Here is a 16,712-nt window from a genome sequence, read left to right on the forward strand (position 1 = left end):
GATAGGATGGAAAAACAGCAGAAGATTTGGCTAGAGCAGAGCAGCATGACCATGTAGCTAGTCTGCTTACAAGGTTGAAAAAGGTAAAGGAATGAAATTGCATATTTATATTTAAGTTTATATCCTGTCCTTCTGTTTTTCTATTTAAGTAAGTTCTCATAGCATCTCATAGCAACAACTCAAATTGACCTTTAATGAAAAATCAAGCTTTGAAGAATCAACCTAACACTTTAAAATACATTATGAAAAAAAGTTTCACAAAAGTAGGAAATAGTGATTGTCTAATAATTTGTTATCAGTTCTCAATTTGACAGAGTTCTATAGGAGTCTTGAGGAATTCTGGAAATCAAGTAAACATTTAGAAATGAATACTTTATTTATAAGAAAATACTAGTTTCAGTTTAATTATAAGATAAAAATCTTATAGTCTTCGGAGAGGGGCGGCATACAAATCTAAGTAATAAATAAATAAATAAATAAAATAAAAAAATGCAAGTAAGTTTGATATTAATTGAAATTGCTTAGTGAAAAAGGACAAATTTCATTTGAAAGTAATACAGTAGTCCCTCGCTATACCGCGCTTCACCTACTGCGGCTTCACTTCATCGCGGGTTTCTGAGGAAGTCGATCGGCAGATTTAAACAGCCCGCCAAACTCGATCGGCAGGTTTTTCAAAAAAAAAAAATAACTAAAATTGTAAATACTGTATTTAAATACTGTATCTAAAATAAATACTGTGTGGGAAGGGTTTATAAACACTTAAAACAATGAAAACTTACCAAACAATTACAATATAAATACTTAAATAAGTACTATCAGTCGATAAATTCCCCATCGCGGATTTCACCTATCGCAGCCGTGTCTGGAACGTAACACCAGCGTTAGGTGAGGGACTACTGTAATGGCTTAAAATATATACAGCAGGATAACTCTGCTCACACTGCTAGGGGTTTGATTGCTTTTATCCTAACCATCTCAAGGTTGACTCGGCTTTCCGAGATTAGTAAAATAAGGCCCCAGATTGTTGCGGGCAATATGCTGACTCTGTATACTGCTTAGAGAGTGCTGTAAAGTGAAGTGAAGTGGTATATATGGTAAGTCTTAAGTGCTATTGCCTTTGTTATTTATCCACAACTTACAAAGCCTGTAAGTCACTGGGAGTTAAGTGGCATATAAATACCTAACTAGCATATATGAATGTGAAATCACAGCTGCTAATTATTTAACTACTGTTCACCTTAATATCCATTGAATTATTTTCAAGAACCTAGGATGTCATAATGTATTGGTGTATATCAGAGGTGGGTTCCTGCTGATTCAGACAAGTTCTATAGAACCGGTAGTAATTTGGCAGCCTGGGTTGCTGGGACCTGCAGCAACCCAGGCCTGCCACACCCCTGAGCCAATTCTCTTAATGGCACCATAAGCGCCATCATCTTGTTTTTTGCTTCTGTGCATACACAGGTATTGTGCATGGACAGCACAGCCCTGAGTGAAGTGGCAGTAAAGAAATCCAGAAGCCATCCCTAGTATATATGGACTGATCCAAACATTGTAGCCTTTTGTAATTGCTAGATGGAAATTTTGTCAGTACATAGATTTTCTAAGTGCCATTCAATATTTTTTTAATATGGTACCCGGTGTGTCAATAACCACTGAGATCACCATGGTTGATTAATGCCATAATCATTAGATATTCTTCAATGTTTGTCATCTATTCTTATTAACTATCCATTGTTTCATTCATTGATTGGCTTTGTATAGCCACACATTTCACATATGACTAGGTAGCTTGCAATAAAATAGATAAGCAGTTGAACAACTCTACTCTACCCACGTAGTTTAGAAATCTTAGGAATACCTATCAGTTCTCCCATCTCTGTTAAATAGACATGGAATATGCTTTTGATAGCAGATGACCATGGGCATCCTTGTAGACATGGCCATACTGGTTGTATTTTTAATTTTTAATTTTATTTTTGTTTTACTTGTTTTTAATTTACTTTGTTCTAAGCTACCTGGAATAATAAAATTGGGTACCGTAGTTAATAATATTGTTCGTTAATTAAATAATTATTTGTTATTTTAATCAGAAAGCTAAATCTGGATAGCTGTCCCTTTTAAAAATATATATTACACTGCTCAAAAAAATAAAGGGAACATTTAAACAACAGAAAATAACTCCAAGTAAATCAAACTTTTGTGAAATCAAACTGTCCACTTAGGAAGCAACACTGATTGGCAATCAATTTCACATGCTGTTGTGCAAAAGGAATAGTTGTGCAAATGAAATATTCCATGAGAATATTTCATTAACATCTAGGATATGTTATTTGAGTATTTCCTTTATTTTTTTGAGCAGTATATATTACAAAGTAATATTTCTTATCATAACTTTGTGTTTGATTTAATTCCTGTTTTATCTTTAGGATACACATAGGGCATTATTCATCCAGCATCTTAGACCTACTCATAATCTACAGCCAAGAATAAAACTTAAACTCTTTGGCCATTCTTCATCTGGGAAAACAACTCTTGTGGAGTCTTTAAAGTGTGGGCTACTAAGAAGCTTCTTCAGAAGGCGTAGACCTAGGCTCGCTTCTACAAATTCTGTCCGATTTCCTCCTTCACCTCTATCTAATAAACCAACAGGTACCACTTTAAGGGTGTTTATTTTGTCCTATCAACACTGGGAAAACATTTTGATAAGAATCATTCTTTACATTTTGTATTTATGGCCTTGTGGCCACATTCTGTAGTGCAATTCTGCACTCCTTTATAAATGGAGGCAGAATGGAATGAATCTTTTTAGAGAAAAATGCACACAATCTATTCCATCACAAAAGCAAGTGGAAGAAAAGTAGTACTTCAAAATAGTCAGTTTTGTGATTAAAGTGAAATTTGTTTCATTTTGCTAGACAGCCTGTTTTCTGTTTCAGTGATACCTTAAGGTAGTTGCATTTGGTACGCCAAGTGATCTAGTCAGTATTTGGATAATAGATCACTGGGGCTTAGATGGATAGTAGGCTAAACTAGAAACCTGAAAAAAGCATCTTTAAAGTTAGCATATCAAACTACCCTGTAGTTACTATGAGTCAATCTCAATCCAAGAGCATCTTTATGTTCCATAATTATGAAAGGTTCAAAATGGGCAAGATATGAAAAGTAATGACACACTGGAATTCATTATAGTTAATTGTGAAGGAAGTATGTTTTTCTACTGCCCGAATGTTGTTGTACAAGGAAAATGCAATATCCCTGAGGCATATATATATAGCTTTCAATAAAACCATCTTTATATCTGAAATAATTAGTAAAACTATACTGCTGAATTGATTGCCTTAGCTAAGTCTTTCACAGCAACTATAGTCAAATTGTTAAATAGAGCTTCTGAGAAAGAGATGGTTAGTGCTTAAGTGACACCTTGATTTATTTAGCTTCATGCTGTCTGCCAACATTTTTAGACACAGTAAACCTACTGGTCTTTCCTCTTCTCCCAACATAGTCACAGTGAAGTCAAGTGCTTCCTCATATTTCCTCGTCTTAGCTTTCACGACACATGTTTGTTTCATTATCTGTCTTTCTCCTCCTTTCTTTTAATCCCTGTTAAATATTTTTCCATGATGTCTCTTAAAGGTTTGTTATCTGCACTTCATATCTCCTATGCTGTGTGCTATTGTTCAGTGCAAAAAAACCCCAACCCCTCTACTCCCTGCAGGATCACGCACCCCCTTAGCATCGCTCCATACTCCCCACCCCTCCGAGGGGGACATACCAAGTAATGAGCAGCCAAAAATTTTACTGCCACACTGTGGGTGTGGCTTAATAGTCATGTGACTGGGTGGGAGTGGCTTGCCAGTCGTGTGATCAGGTGGGAGTGGCTTGAATGATCATAATCATTCAAGTGAACTGTTAAATCCTCAAGTTACAACCTTACCAGTGTCGCTCGCTGGGGTGACAATTTGCTTTGTGTTTTCCCGCGCTCTCCTTCCTGGGTCACACACACACACACCGTCTCAGGCAGGGTAGCTAGGTGAATGGGTGCTGCCAGAAGTATAAATGCTGCCAGTGCTGCTTCCACTCACGCCTTCTGCTTGCACCTCAGGAGGTAGTGGCCGTGTGAGGCTGGAGGAGAGCTGGGCAGGAGAGAGGGAAGCTCATCTGAGGCCAGGGAGGAGGAAAAGAGCGCAGATGCAGCAGCAGCAGGGAAGAAAAGGAGAGCCGAGCCGAAACCAGTAATCCAGAAAGTGATAGCCACCAATCAGCTGGAGCTGCGCATTCATCTTCATTTCTGCCGGTGGAACTGTGTTCCACCCCATCCTGCCTGCTGCCCATCCCTAGGTACACCTGATTATTTGAAAAGCACTGGGTCTAGGGTAAAAGAGAGATTAGAGTCCCTTAACTGAAATTGCACAGAGATTTATTTTATTTTACGAGTAAGAAAACTATCCTAATCTAATTAGGTTATCTAACAGAATGATAACTTAGTTTTGAAAAGATGAATTGTTACCTCAAAAAATTGCTTCTCTATCAGTGATGGTCAGTGATGTTTTCCAGGGACAGGGCTTGAATATCTGGAAATAACCTCCTTCATTTCTTTTATTTGGAGCTTGCCAGTATTTTCTTTTATTGGGATGCAAAATTCAATTATAGTCACTGGCCTTTCTTACAGAGCACAGGGGGGGGGGGGATCACTCAAAAACAGAATATAATTTTGAGTTGTGATTCCCAGTGAATTATTGAGAATCTATATTGAGCAGCTTGCTTAGTTTTGCTGATCCTTTTATTGATAAAGGGCACTCTTTTGATTCCTGAGGACTGAATGCAGCATTAGATTGGTCCATCTGAAAAACAGAGACAGAACTGAGCCAGTCAGTTGTCAAAAAAATCAACTTAGATAGTAAAACATTGAAAATTGTAATATTGGTTGAGGGGCAAGTCAGAGACAGGAGATGAAAATCTGAGCCATAATAAATTGTTCCATTTGGTGAAGAAATGTACCAGCATTTCCTGGGTAGCTTCGGATGTGTTGTGTGGAGAGATAGGATCTGATTTTTTTGAAATGGTTCAGTTTCCATTCAACTTGCCTCTGAAGTCAAAACAATCAACTAAATTGCTGTATTCCTCCCAGATCTGTATTCACAAGGATTACAGATGCTCTTCAGACAAAAATTTGAAAAGATGCCCTTTGGATTCCTCAATATATTTGTTGGAATTTTGAAACTTGGAATGAAGGATAGTCACACTCTTTGACACACACTTTTTAAACTGAACCCCTGGCCTCTGTCATATTCCTGAATGGTTACATGTTATATTAGAAATGAGAAATTGGAAATTAACTTTGATTTTTCAGGTTCTGTGGGCAAGGTCTGATTGCATTGCCTTTTGAAACAGAAAAACCTGAAATCAGTCAGACCATCAAAGTCTTGAATATTCTGCATTCAACCCTTTTGTTCTTTGTTTTTACTTGAGATATCATAACAGCTGAATCCTTTGGAAAATTTATGCACCAATTTCAAAGGTTGCACCTGTTTGACAACACAACTGTATACATACAGTCATTTAAGTTCATTATCACTTGTCAATTACAGAGCTTATATGTTCTGATATTTAGTACATATTCTTATGGATCATAATCTCTGACATTTCTTAGCAGAGTTAACTTGAAGATCGTTGTATCTACTATTTACTTAACCTTACCTTTGTTTCACATCTAAGAGTTTTCTCTGTATCTACAGTATTATAAATAATATTACTCTCAATGTTTTTAAAAAGAAATCCTACACTTAATGCATTTGGTTATGTAGAATCTGAAAATATCATTTTCTCCCATGCCTCTGGAAGGAGAGTCCAGCATGGGATTTAGCTCAAATCTTATTGGTAGGGACTGAGTTTTAAATTAATATAATTAACATATTAAGTAGGTATCGCCCCATTGCTGCCCCAGTACCTCAGTTTTAAAAAACTCAGTCTAGGATAGGGACGCTGAGTTTCTTGCTCCTGAAGGAGTGGAATTTTTTTTTTAAAAAAATGTATTGTAATAAATATAATAAATGTAAAGTATGTAAATTACCGTTTTAATGTTGTTTTTATGTCTTTACAGGTCTTTCCTATGTTAAGAGGTTTCTGCCCTCCGCGGGCAGCGCCTCCATTGTTCTCCTTATGGGGCCTCTTCTCCCCGCGAGTACTGCCCTGAAGAGGAGGGTTGAGCCGGAGATCCCTGACCTCCGTGGCCATATCTGGCTCTTTCACCCCAAGTGGGAGGGGTCCGTCCCCTACCCACTTAAGGGGGCGGCGGACAGACGGTCCAGTCTGGAAAAGCGGCAGGCGCGCTTCTCAGCTGACGCCGGGGGAGGCGTCTGAAGCGCCTCACAGCTGATTGCTTAAAGCGCGCCTAGCCGAAGCCGCAGAAATAGCGGGCTGCCGCAGGAGACATAGGCAGCGAACCGCTTGGCAATCAGGGCATGCTGACAGCCGAAAGCCACGGCGATTAACGGCCGTGCACATCGCCGCCAGGGGAGGGCTCACCCCCAAGGGCGGCAATCATTCGCGCCCGCCATGTTTTTAGGCATTTGACGCGCGGGTCGGAATTCCCGCCCGATTTTCGGCGCGCTTTGGCTGGGAGCCAGGAGCCGGGCTTGTAATCTGCCCGGCAACAAGCCCATTGGCTGAGAGTCTCACGTGAGGTGAGCAACGGCAGACATTTATTGCTGTCACTTGCGAGAGAGAGTCAGTCTCGGTGCATTGGATTTTTGACTTATTCTACCAAACGAACATTTGTGAGTAAACGCTGCCCCATTACTTTAATAACGATGGCCGACCAGCAGGTGCATCAGGGACAGGAGCAACCCCAGTCTCCTCCGGTGTCCTCCAAGGGCAAGGAGAAGGCTTCCTCTAAAGCCAAGGCCAAGTCTTCCCAGTCATCCTCCTCCTTGAAAGAAGCTGAGAGGAAAATAAAGGCGTTAGAGCAACGCCTGGATGCAGCTTTGTCTTCTCCAGCTTCAGGGGTTTTCCATATACCCCCCTTTCAGCCACTTACACCAGTGGGGCCATTGCCATTGGGGATCGTGGGCTCTGCCTCAGAAAGGGATTGGTCCCCAGACCGTCAGGCCTTGCCATGCCCAACTCCACCGTTGCCCTCGGCTCATGTCAGACCAGAGAGGCCTGCCTCAGTCAGTCAACCCTTATATGGGCCTTCTGCTGGATCACAGGCAACTGGGGCTCCTTCTGCATCCTTCACACCTACGGCTGCAGGGCTTAGATCCCAAAGTGATGTCTGGCAGACCTTCCCTCCATCCCTGCAGGACATGATTGCCAACGTATATGCGCAGGGAATGGTGGCTGGCGCCCAGCGAGTAACACCTCCATTACCACAACCGTACCAGCCCAGGGATCTTTGGTCAGCACCACCGCCCCCTCCTGGGCTGGACTCATTGGCGGGAGACACTGGGTTTCTGGAAGAAGACAGTGAGCATGGGCACAATGAACTATCTGATGATGATTATGCCTGTCCAGAACAGCCAGCTCCCGCAGGACTGTTTAAGCCAACGTTGTTTAGGCTGCTGTTGCATAAGGTGAAGCAGACCTTAGATGTGCCAGGGGCGAATGCACCTACAGATGCAGGGGATGGACTTAGGACTTCTGTTTCCCTGTGTAAGGAGCAACCTAAGGAATCCGATAACGTGCCTGCAATGGAGATATTCGTAGAAAATATTAAACGCACCTGGCAGCACCCAGCAGCGGCACAGGGTCCCTCCATGGTGGAACGTCGCTTCTATACGTTCGACGACAAGATGGAGCACCTGCTACAATTTCCGCCAGTGGATAAGCCAGTGGCCACACTGGTATCCAATGCCGTCGTCCCTTCGGAGACTGCGGACAGTCTCAAGCCAGATAAAAGATGGGCTGAGACACTCCTGAAAAAGGCCCATCAAATGGCAGCATGGGCTCTGCGGGCGGCATCTACTGCATCCATTTTCAATAGGGCATCCATTATGTGGATCCAGGAGGTACAGGCTAGGATGGGGCCTGAAGATTCTCGCTTCAAGCAGGACTTAAACAAACTCCTAGCGGCGGCCGAATTTTCCGCAGATGCCACCTTGCGCGAGGCGAAGTTTTCCGCAAGGGGCATGGCTTCCACCATTTCTTCTCGGCGCCTCCTTTGGCTTCGACATTGGCAGGCGGATGCCAAGTCGAAATGGTGCCTGTCATCTGCCCCTTTCCAGGGCACAAAATTGTTCGGGGAGGTGTTGGAATCCGTCCTTGTGGAGGACAAGGACAAGAGGAAGATCCTCCCCACGTCCTCTAGACGCCAGGATCGCAATAACACCCCGTATCGGCGCCGGCAGTCCTTTCGATGGGACCCAGCCTCCGGAACCACTCAGGCCTCCAGACCTTATTCACAGGGTCAATATGGGCAGTCCTATTCGTACCGGAGTGATAGGACCTACTTCCATGGCCGGGGCAGAGGTTACCAGCAGACGAGACGCCCCTTTCGGGGTTCCAATCAACGAGGCTTCCGTGGAGCCAAGTGACTCCATAGGGCAGGTCCCTTTGGGGGGAAAACTCCAAAGGTTTTGTACCGCCTGGAGGACCACATCCTCCGACGCCTGGATCTTGGACACGGTAAGCCGGGGACTACACCTGGAGTTCCTTCGTATTCCGCCTACCCATTTTGTGTCATGTCCAGTGCCCAAGGACGTTACCAATCGGACGTTACTAGAGCAAGAGATTGCGCATCTCCTGGAGATCCAAGCCATCGAGAGGGTGCCAGCCCAGATGGAGGGCATGGGGTTCTACTCCAGGGTCTTCATAGTACCCAAGTCATCAGGAGGTTGCAGGCTCATTTTGAATCTGAAACACCTAAACAGGTACGTGCTATACCGCAGATTCAACATGGCCTCCCTTCGCACGATCCTTGCGTCAATCCGGCCCAGAGATCTCATGTCATCCATCGACCTGAAGGAGGCGTATTTACACGTTCCCATTCATCCGGAGCACCGGAAATACCTCCGTTTTTATGTCCAAGGGATTCACTATCAGTACCGGGCGATGCCTTTTGGCCTCTCTTCCGCACCGCGTACTTTCACCAAGCTCCTGGATTCGCTAATCGCCTCCTTACGGTCCCGATCAATAAGACTTTTAGCTTACTTGGACGACATCCTTGTATTGTCCAGGGATCTGGCGAGCGCACGGCAGGATCTGCGGGACACGGTAGCGCTGTTGCAGGAACATGGCTTTACGATAAACGAGGAAAAAAGTCATTTTTCGCCCACCACCACTATAACCCATCTTGGCTCGGTTATCGACACCACCTCCATGAGAGTTTACCTATCTCCGGAGAGACAGCGCAACGTCCAGGACTTAGTCACCAAATTACAACATCAGAGGATGGTGCCGCTGGCCTTCCTTTCCAAGGTCCTAGGAACTCTAGTGTCGTGCGTGGACATCATTCCCTGGGCACGGTATCATTTTCGCACGCTGCAATGGACTTTACTTCCCTACCAAAAGCGACGTGTGAGTCACACACGCAGATAAATTACGGTACAACGAGGCCTGCGAGACTCCCTAAAATGGTGGAAGTCCCGGGCGATACATCAAGGGTCCCCCTTTGGCCACCTACAATACATCATTATGACTACGGATGCCAGCCTCCTGGGTTGGGGAGCCCATGTGGACCATCATATGACCCAAGGGTTGTGGCTTCCTCAGGACTTAATTCCTGTGAATATCAATTTCCTGGAGCTAAAAGCGGTACGCCTTGCCTTGTTAACCTTCACAACGCTTCTCCAGGGAAAGCATGTGTTGGTTCGCACGGACAATGTTGCAACCAGGGCGCACCTCAACCACCAAGGAGGGACCAGATCCCTCAGGTTGATGGAGGAAACGCAACTCCTCTTCGACTGGGCAGAGGTCCATCTTGCGTTGCTCCACGCAGAGCACATTGCGGGGGAAGCCAATACTCAGGCGGATTGGCTCAGTCGACAAGCAGTGGATCCCGCGGAGTGTAGTCTGATCCCACAACTGTTCCAGCAAGTGACCAAACGGTTTGGCAACCCGAAGGTAGACTTATTTGCGACTCCGCACAATGCCCAGCTCCCGAGGTTTTATTCCAGATTTCCCACACCGGGAGCCGAGGGGACCAATGCCCTGTACCTTCCGTGGCCCAAGGAATTTCTATACGCCTTTCCACCAATACCACTTCTTCCAAGGGTCATCGAGAAGATCCTAGTGGAACGGGCGGAGGTCATCCTGATAGCACCGCACTGGCCGCGCCGGGCTTGGTTCGCGGACCTGATGGGGCTCTCAATTGTCCAGTCCTGGAGGATCCCAGACGACCAAATCACCCTCACTCAGGGAACGATATTCCATCCGGAGCCGCAGTGGTTCCACCTGACCGCTTGGCACTTGAGGGGGACAGATTGAGAACCTGGAACATTCATGAGAATGTCATCGTTACGATCCAGTCGGCCAGGAGGCCTTCAACGACTAGGATCTACCAGGCTACGTGGGCTGCATTCACCACTTTTTGCAAGGTCAGACATCAACGGCCGCAGGATGCTAGTTTAGTCTTGGTGTTGGAGTTTTTACAATCCGGTCTGGAGAAGGGATTGGCTCCCAACACCTTAAGAAGACAGGTAGCGGCTTTGGCAACGATCATTCGATCTGAGGATGGTGGGTCATTGTCCCACCATTCATTGATTAAAGACTTTCTGAAAGGGGCTACCAATAGGCATCCTCCACCGATACGACGTTTCCCTACTTGGGATCTTACTGTGGTATTGCAAGCGCTCACAGCTCCTCCGTTCGAACCGCTGAGAACTGTGCCTTTGAGGATGTTATCTCTTAAAACAGCGTTCTTAGTGGCCATTACATCGGCACGGCGGGTGTCGGAGCTGTCGGCCTTGTCAGTAAGGCCTGACCTTTTTACATTTCAACCTAATACGGTGATCCTCCGTTTGGACCCAACGTTCATACCTAAAGTCAACACCCACTTTCACCGGACACAGGAACTTGTCTTGCCGGATTTCTGTGTGCATGGATCACATCCATTGGAACTTAAGTGGCATAAGGTGGACGTGCGCAGAGCTCTGAAACTCTATATCAGGCGCACAGCTCCTTTTCGCAAGACTGAGGCCTTGTGTGTATCCTTTGGCCAACATCGACTGGGTCTCAAAGTGTCATCACAGACCATTAGTCAATGGTTGAAGCTTTGTATAGCAGAAGCGTACAAAGCAGGTTCCCAGACATTGCCTAGTGGAATCACGGCTCATTCGATTCGTAGTGCCGCTACTTCAGCGGCATGGGCCACACAGGCATCGATAGAGGACATCTGTAGGGCGGCCACGTGGGCCACTCCTACCACCTTTATACGGCATTATAAACTGGACACGTTTGCTTCAGCCGAGGCGGCCTTCGGGAGGAGAGTATTGCAACGAGTGTGTGACACTACAGGGTCATGATTCAATGATGTCCCTCCCTTGAACACTGGAACTTGGGTATATCCCATGCTGGACTCTCCTTCCAGAGGCATGGGAGAAGAACCGTTGAACTTACCTGAACGGTCTTCTCCATGTCCTGGAAGGAGAGTCCATACCCTCCCATTGAACCATAGACAATTGTTGCATTCAGTTAATGGTTGTTGTTTCTTGTTAAATAAATTCTGTTTCTTAATTGAATTCGTTTTTTAAAACTGAGGTACTGGGGCAGCAAGGGGGCGGTACCTACTTAATATGTTAATTATATTAATTTAAAACTCAGTCCCTACCAATAAGATTTGAGCTAAATCCCATGCTGGACTCTCCTTCCAGGACATGGAGAAGACCGTTCAGGTAAGTTCAACGGTTCTTCTATGGGGTAACAATTTTAACCTATTAATACTTTTTCTAAGCAAATATAGTAGTAAGGCAAAGAATTAATATATTACTGTAATATATAAGCCACCAACAGTGAAAATCCCTAATTTTATATCTTTATGTGTAGTCAAAAGTTATATACAGTCTAAGGGAAAGTTTAATCTTATAATCATGATCTTTTTTCAATGCTAATATTTTTTTATTGTTGTTTATTGTCAGATTTATATTCCTGCTTTTTGCCACAGAAGTTGAGGGACCCCCCTCTTAGTTTTCCCAATAACAGTATCCTTATGAGTCAGGTTTAGCTGAGAAAATGTGGTTAACCAAGTGCCCTTCCTAATCCAGCATCTTAGAAAAACCTCTGGTTATTTTTAAATCTACAGTGTGCTAAAATTTAATGCTATGTAAAATGGTCCAATAGTATACAAAGACCATTTATTCATACATTTGGAAAATATATTTGCATTTGTATATATGCCATATTTTCAAGGTGTGAGAAAATTCTCTGTTATCTATCTTATATCTAGAGAAAAGGAATTCATTCCACTGAATCCACAGAATTACTTGCCTAAGGCTGAAAGTGAAATAATTAGTCAGTGCCCATCCTCTCATTCAGATTGTTTAAATCATTAAGACAGTTCTTAATTTCTTAAGTATTAAAGATTAAAAGTTATTTAAAGAGGTTTGCAGATTATCTTGTTTATCTATATTAAAAATATAGTGTAGTAACTTAGTTCTCCACTAGAGGATGTTAGAAGAGTACAAATATAAATATATAAAGTTAAAGCCTATGAGGCAAATCTATCCGTTAGGATTGGGACTTTTCATTGGTACCACTGGCCATGCCTTTTTCTCCTCCAGAATTTCACTTCTGCCTTATTATCCAAAAGCTTTTCTCCTTGGCTGGCCCTCCCCCATCCTTTAGCCCTGGCACATTTGCCACAGCCCCTTACGTACAGTTTGTGTCAGGAATTTGGCAGCCCAGGACAGTTCACAGCCAGTGAATCAGTACAGGAGCTTTGGGCAAGGTGCTGCTTTGGGGGAGGTCCAATGCTTGTTAGGAGAAGGAAGGGGAGGGGATGGAAGAGCAGAGGTGGAAGGGGTAAATGGAAAGATGCAAAGAGTAAGAAAATTGGGGGTGGAATTGGGGTGGAAGGGATAAATGTAAAGGTGCAAGGAATAAAATTGTGGGTGGAATTGGGGTGGAAGAGCAGAGGTGGAGGAGGCTAAACATAAAGGTGTAAGAAATAATTGTCATTCTTCACTTAAATACCACCCGTTTCCTCCAGGAATTGGTTTCTTCCAGTGGTTACAGCACTGTGTATACTGTTCAGGAAAGTCCAGCATCCTCAGTTAAGATTTATTGCAGAGGAAAATAGATAAACAAATTGCCTTCATAATCATCCACATGGATGCATAGTGCATGTGCAGATGGGAATTCTGCTGTTCATTAAATTACATTTTATTAAATAATTAAAAATCCAGCTGTTTGTTTAACATTTTTATTGAGTTATTAAACATTATCGAATAGATAAGTAAATAAAAAAGCAGTGGGGAAGGAAGGGGGAAGAAAAGTGAGGAAAATAAGAAAGAAAGAACACTGAATTCTGACTCTCTCTGTTACAGTGAAATAAGGCATTGACATCAAATCACAACTTTTTGCTTTTTCATAATAATATGAACAGGCCATTTCTATAGAGATCTATCAGTCTAACTGGTAAAACCCAAAATCAAAGTTTCATTCTTTTCCATGTGCAGATGAGAATTCTGACGTTCATTAAATTAAATTTACATTACATTAAATAATTAAAAACCCAGCTATTTGACTTTGGGCAAATCAGTTTCTCTCAAGCCAACTCACATCGCAGGATTGTTGCGAAAAACAGGAGGAAAAAGAAAGAATATTAGTTATGTTCACCATCTTAAGTTACTTAGAAAAAATAATAAAGATGGGATAAAAAATAAAAATAGATATTTGGAGGCCTACAAGTTTAGAAAGGCTAAATATCAGAGTTAGAGTAATAAATGATTTCTTATTGGGAACCCTACAGATTTTGCTCACTTTCTTTTGTTTTCTATTCATAATTGGGAATATGGGGGGGGGGGAGAGAAATGTGCAAAAAGGGCTGTTCCCAAAAACCTATTGTATTTTTCAGAGTATAAGATGCACTGTATAAGACGCACCTTAGTTTTGGGTGAGGAAATCAAGGGAAAAAGGCCTCTGCCTTCCAGCAATTTGCCTCCCAGCAAACAGCACAGATAATATACACTGTTTCCTTGCATTTCTGTGCATGTGTGCCTGACAAAGAATTGGAGAAATGTTCATTATGGCAGTATATCAATGCCAAAAATTTTCTTAAATGTAATCACACTAACTCCTCCCAATTATTTAAATAGACCTACTCGAAACATGACTAACTCAGGATTTAACTTACCTGCTTTATCTTAATACTAAACAGGACACTGTTACATTTCAGACTTATACTTGTACAGATCTGTTAAAATTGATGTGGCTTTCTTGAAGTATACATTATTCTCTGATTTTTAAAATAAGACACAATAGTACTGGGCCTCTTCAGATCAAGCATTTATTTTAAACAGCTTCTTCATTTTGTTAAGTTGTCCAGGACGATAATAAAGCAGTCTTTAAAAATAAGTCTATTAATTTGAATATTCTACAGATATTTATAGTTATTGACTTACCATCTTGCATCCAGATTCAGCAACTCATTGGTACAAGAAAAAAAATTCTGCCTCTCCCTCCCAATTTGCCTCCTTGCATCTTTAGTTTCACTTTCAATTTAGCACCTGGCTTGCCTGTAGCCTCAAATCAGCTCAGGGTCCGGAAGCTGATATTTAGTTGCGTGGCTTAACAGGCTTTTAAACAGGAGGTAAATTGCTGGGAGGCAGAGGCCACACAGTGGGGGTGGCTGGGGCTACATTCGCTGTATAATATGCATCCAAATTTTCACCCTCTTTTGGGAGGTGAAAAGGTGTGTCTTATACTCTGAAAAAATACTGTACGTCTTTTCTAAAGAAAAGCTCTGATTGCTAATGGTACCGAGACTTTTCACCATCTTACCAAGCCTGCACATTTACCGCTTTTAATTCTACAGAGTTTGAAATCATTATGTGGCCAATTTTCTAAAGTTTGTAATATTTAATTTATATTCTTTCTTTAATCCAGTTTCAGTAAGTATTTCAAATCTGTATCCTGGCTGTGAGAATGTTAGTGTGAGAAGCCGAAGCATGATGTTTGAACCAGGCCTGACCAAAGGGATGTTGGAAGTATTTGTTTCTCCCTCTCATCATTCCCACTGCTCCATGGATGACCAATCCACAAAGGGCCTTGATGTGCAGAATGCTTATTTGAATGGTAAAGCATAAACTTTGGTGCATTATAAGTTTACTTTAATATCACTGGCAGGGACTTTGGTGTAAACAAGTTGTATTTTAACCTCTTTTTATGCCTTGCATTAGATATTTTCAGTATTTCAGCAACATTTTTTTAATCTTGACTATATAAAATTTCATGTAATAAATAGTAAGTTCATTATAAGCTGCATAATCAGTATTTAAATCTAACTGCTGCAACCAGATTCTATGCTGCACATAAAGCCAATCCCAGGAAAAACTGCTGAGTTTAAGAAATGCTACATTTGCACCCTGAGAGCTCTTAAGTACCTTTTTGCCTAGGATTCCCCCAAAATGCTTCATGTTCTTAAGGATCATTTCATTTTTAATACATCTGGAATTAATTTTAGCACTAATTTTTTTGTTTAAGTACATGCTACTTTTTTAGCTGGATTTATTGTAGCACTTTTAAAGGTTAATTTTGAATAAGGTAAAAGTAAATTGGGGGTGGGATCTGAATGGAATCTTATAGGTAGTTTACTAAATAATGGGGTATCCAGCAAAGATAAAACAGTTTGAAGAAAAAAATATTGTGATTTCTCTCTGGAAATAAGAATGTTTTGTTAACATTTTGTAACTTCTTTCATTTATTAGTTTGATAACAGCTGTTTTGCTTTTGTAGGAATTGGTGATTTCAGTATATGGGAATTCTCTGGAAATCCTGTCTATTTCTGCTGCTATGATTATTTTGCTGCAAATGACCCCACCTCAGTTCACATTGTGCTTTTTAGTCTTGAAGAACCTTATGAAATACAGTTGAACCAAGTGACCTTTTGGCTTAGTTTCTTAAAATCACTAGTTCCAGTTGAAGAACCTATAGGTATGTCTATTTTTATGTAATGAATAACTTTTGCCAAGACATCTGTATATGAAGAGAAACAGATGATTTTTTAGTAATCATACATTTTTCACTGAGATTACTGATAAGATATCTTAATTAGCCATATGGTCTTAAATTTCTTATAAAATACATCAATTAATGGGATTGCTCTATATGTTAGAAAATATTTGATTCGTGTAATTCAGCACCCTCTTCACTTTATTTCCATGAAGCACTTTTCATCTGTTATGTGACATTTTCATTGAAAAATATTTAAATCAAAAGAATTAAAATGCATTGATTGCATTTCTGTCCAAATTCGTAATGATGTTACTAAAATTTTAATTAACCTCATGAGATTGAAAGGTTTTTATTCCATGCTGAGACCATTAAACATAACCTGTTCATATTTTAATGTTGCTATTTATTTCTCCTGTGCAAAGCTTTCAGTGACGGAATTTGCTTTCTCAGCTATGCAGATAAAGTGTCTTTTTTTCATTTAACCTTACCCCTCCTCCTCAAGACTTTTGAAGAATCTTGAACCAGCCATGGCCCATCTTAAAATGGCTGCAGCCTCTTCTTGGCTTTGAGATTTAGTTCCCCTCATGACACCTCCTCACCTC

At 41.9% G+C, this 16,712-nt stretch overlaps 1 protein-coding gene across 2 annotated transcripts in view; it reads left to right on the forward strand.

Annotated features, from left to right (window-relative positions):
• The window catches only part of DAPK1 (death associated protein kinase 1), an 81,702-nt gene that overhangs the window by 58,255 nt on the left and 6,735 nt on the right, over window positions 1–16,712 (forward strand). For both annotated transcript variants that reach the window (XM_070742782.1, XM_070742781.1), the window contains exons 19-22: window positions 6–83; window positions 2,430–2,652; window positions 15,043–15,231; window positions 15,892–16,089. In XM_070742782.1, coding sequence (XP_070598883.1) covers window positions 6–83; window positions 2,430–2,652; window positions 15,043–15,231; window positions 15,892–16,089 — 688 coding nt within the window. The remainder of the gene's footprint in view (window positions 1–5; window positions 84–2,429; window positions 2,653–15,042; window positions 15,232–15,891; window positions 16,090–16,712) is intronic.

Source organism: Erythrolamprus reginae, chromosome 2 (assembly GCF_031021105.1).
Source record: "Erythrolamprus reginae isolate rEryReg1 chromosome 2, rEryReg1.hap1, whole genome shotgun sequence".
Taxonomy (NCBI): Eukaryota; Metazoa; Chordata; class Lepidosauria; order Squamata; family Dipsadidae; genus Erythrolamprus; species Erythrolamprus reginae.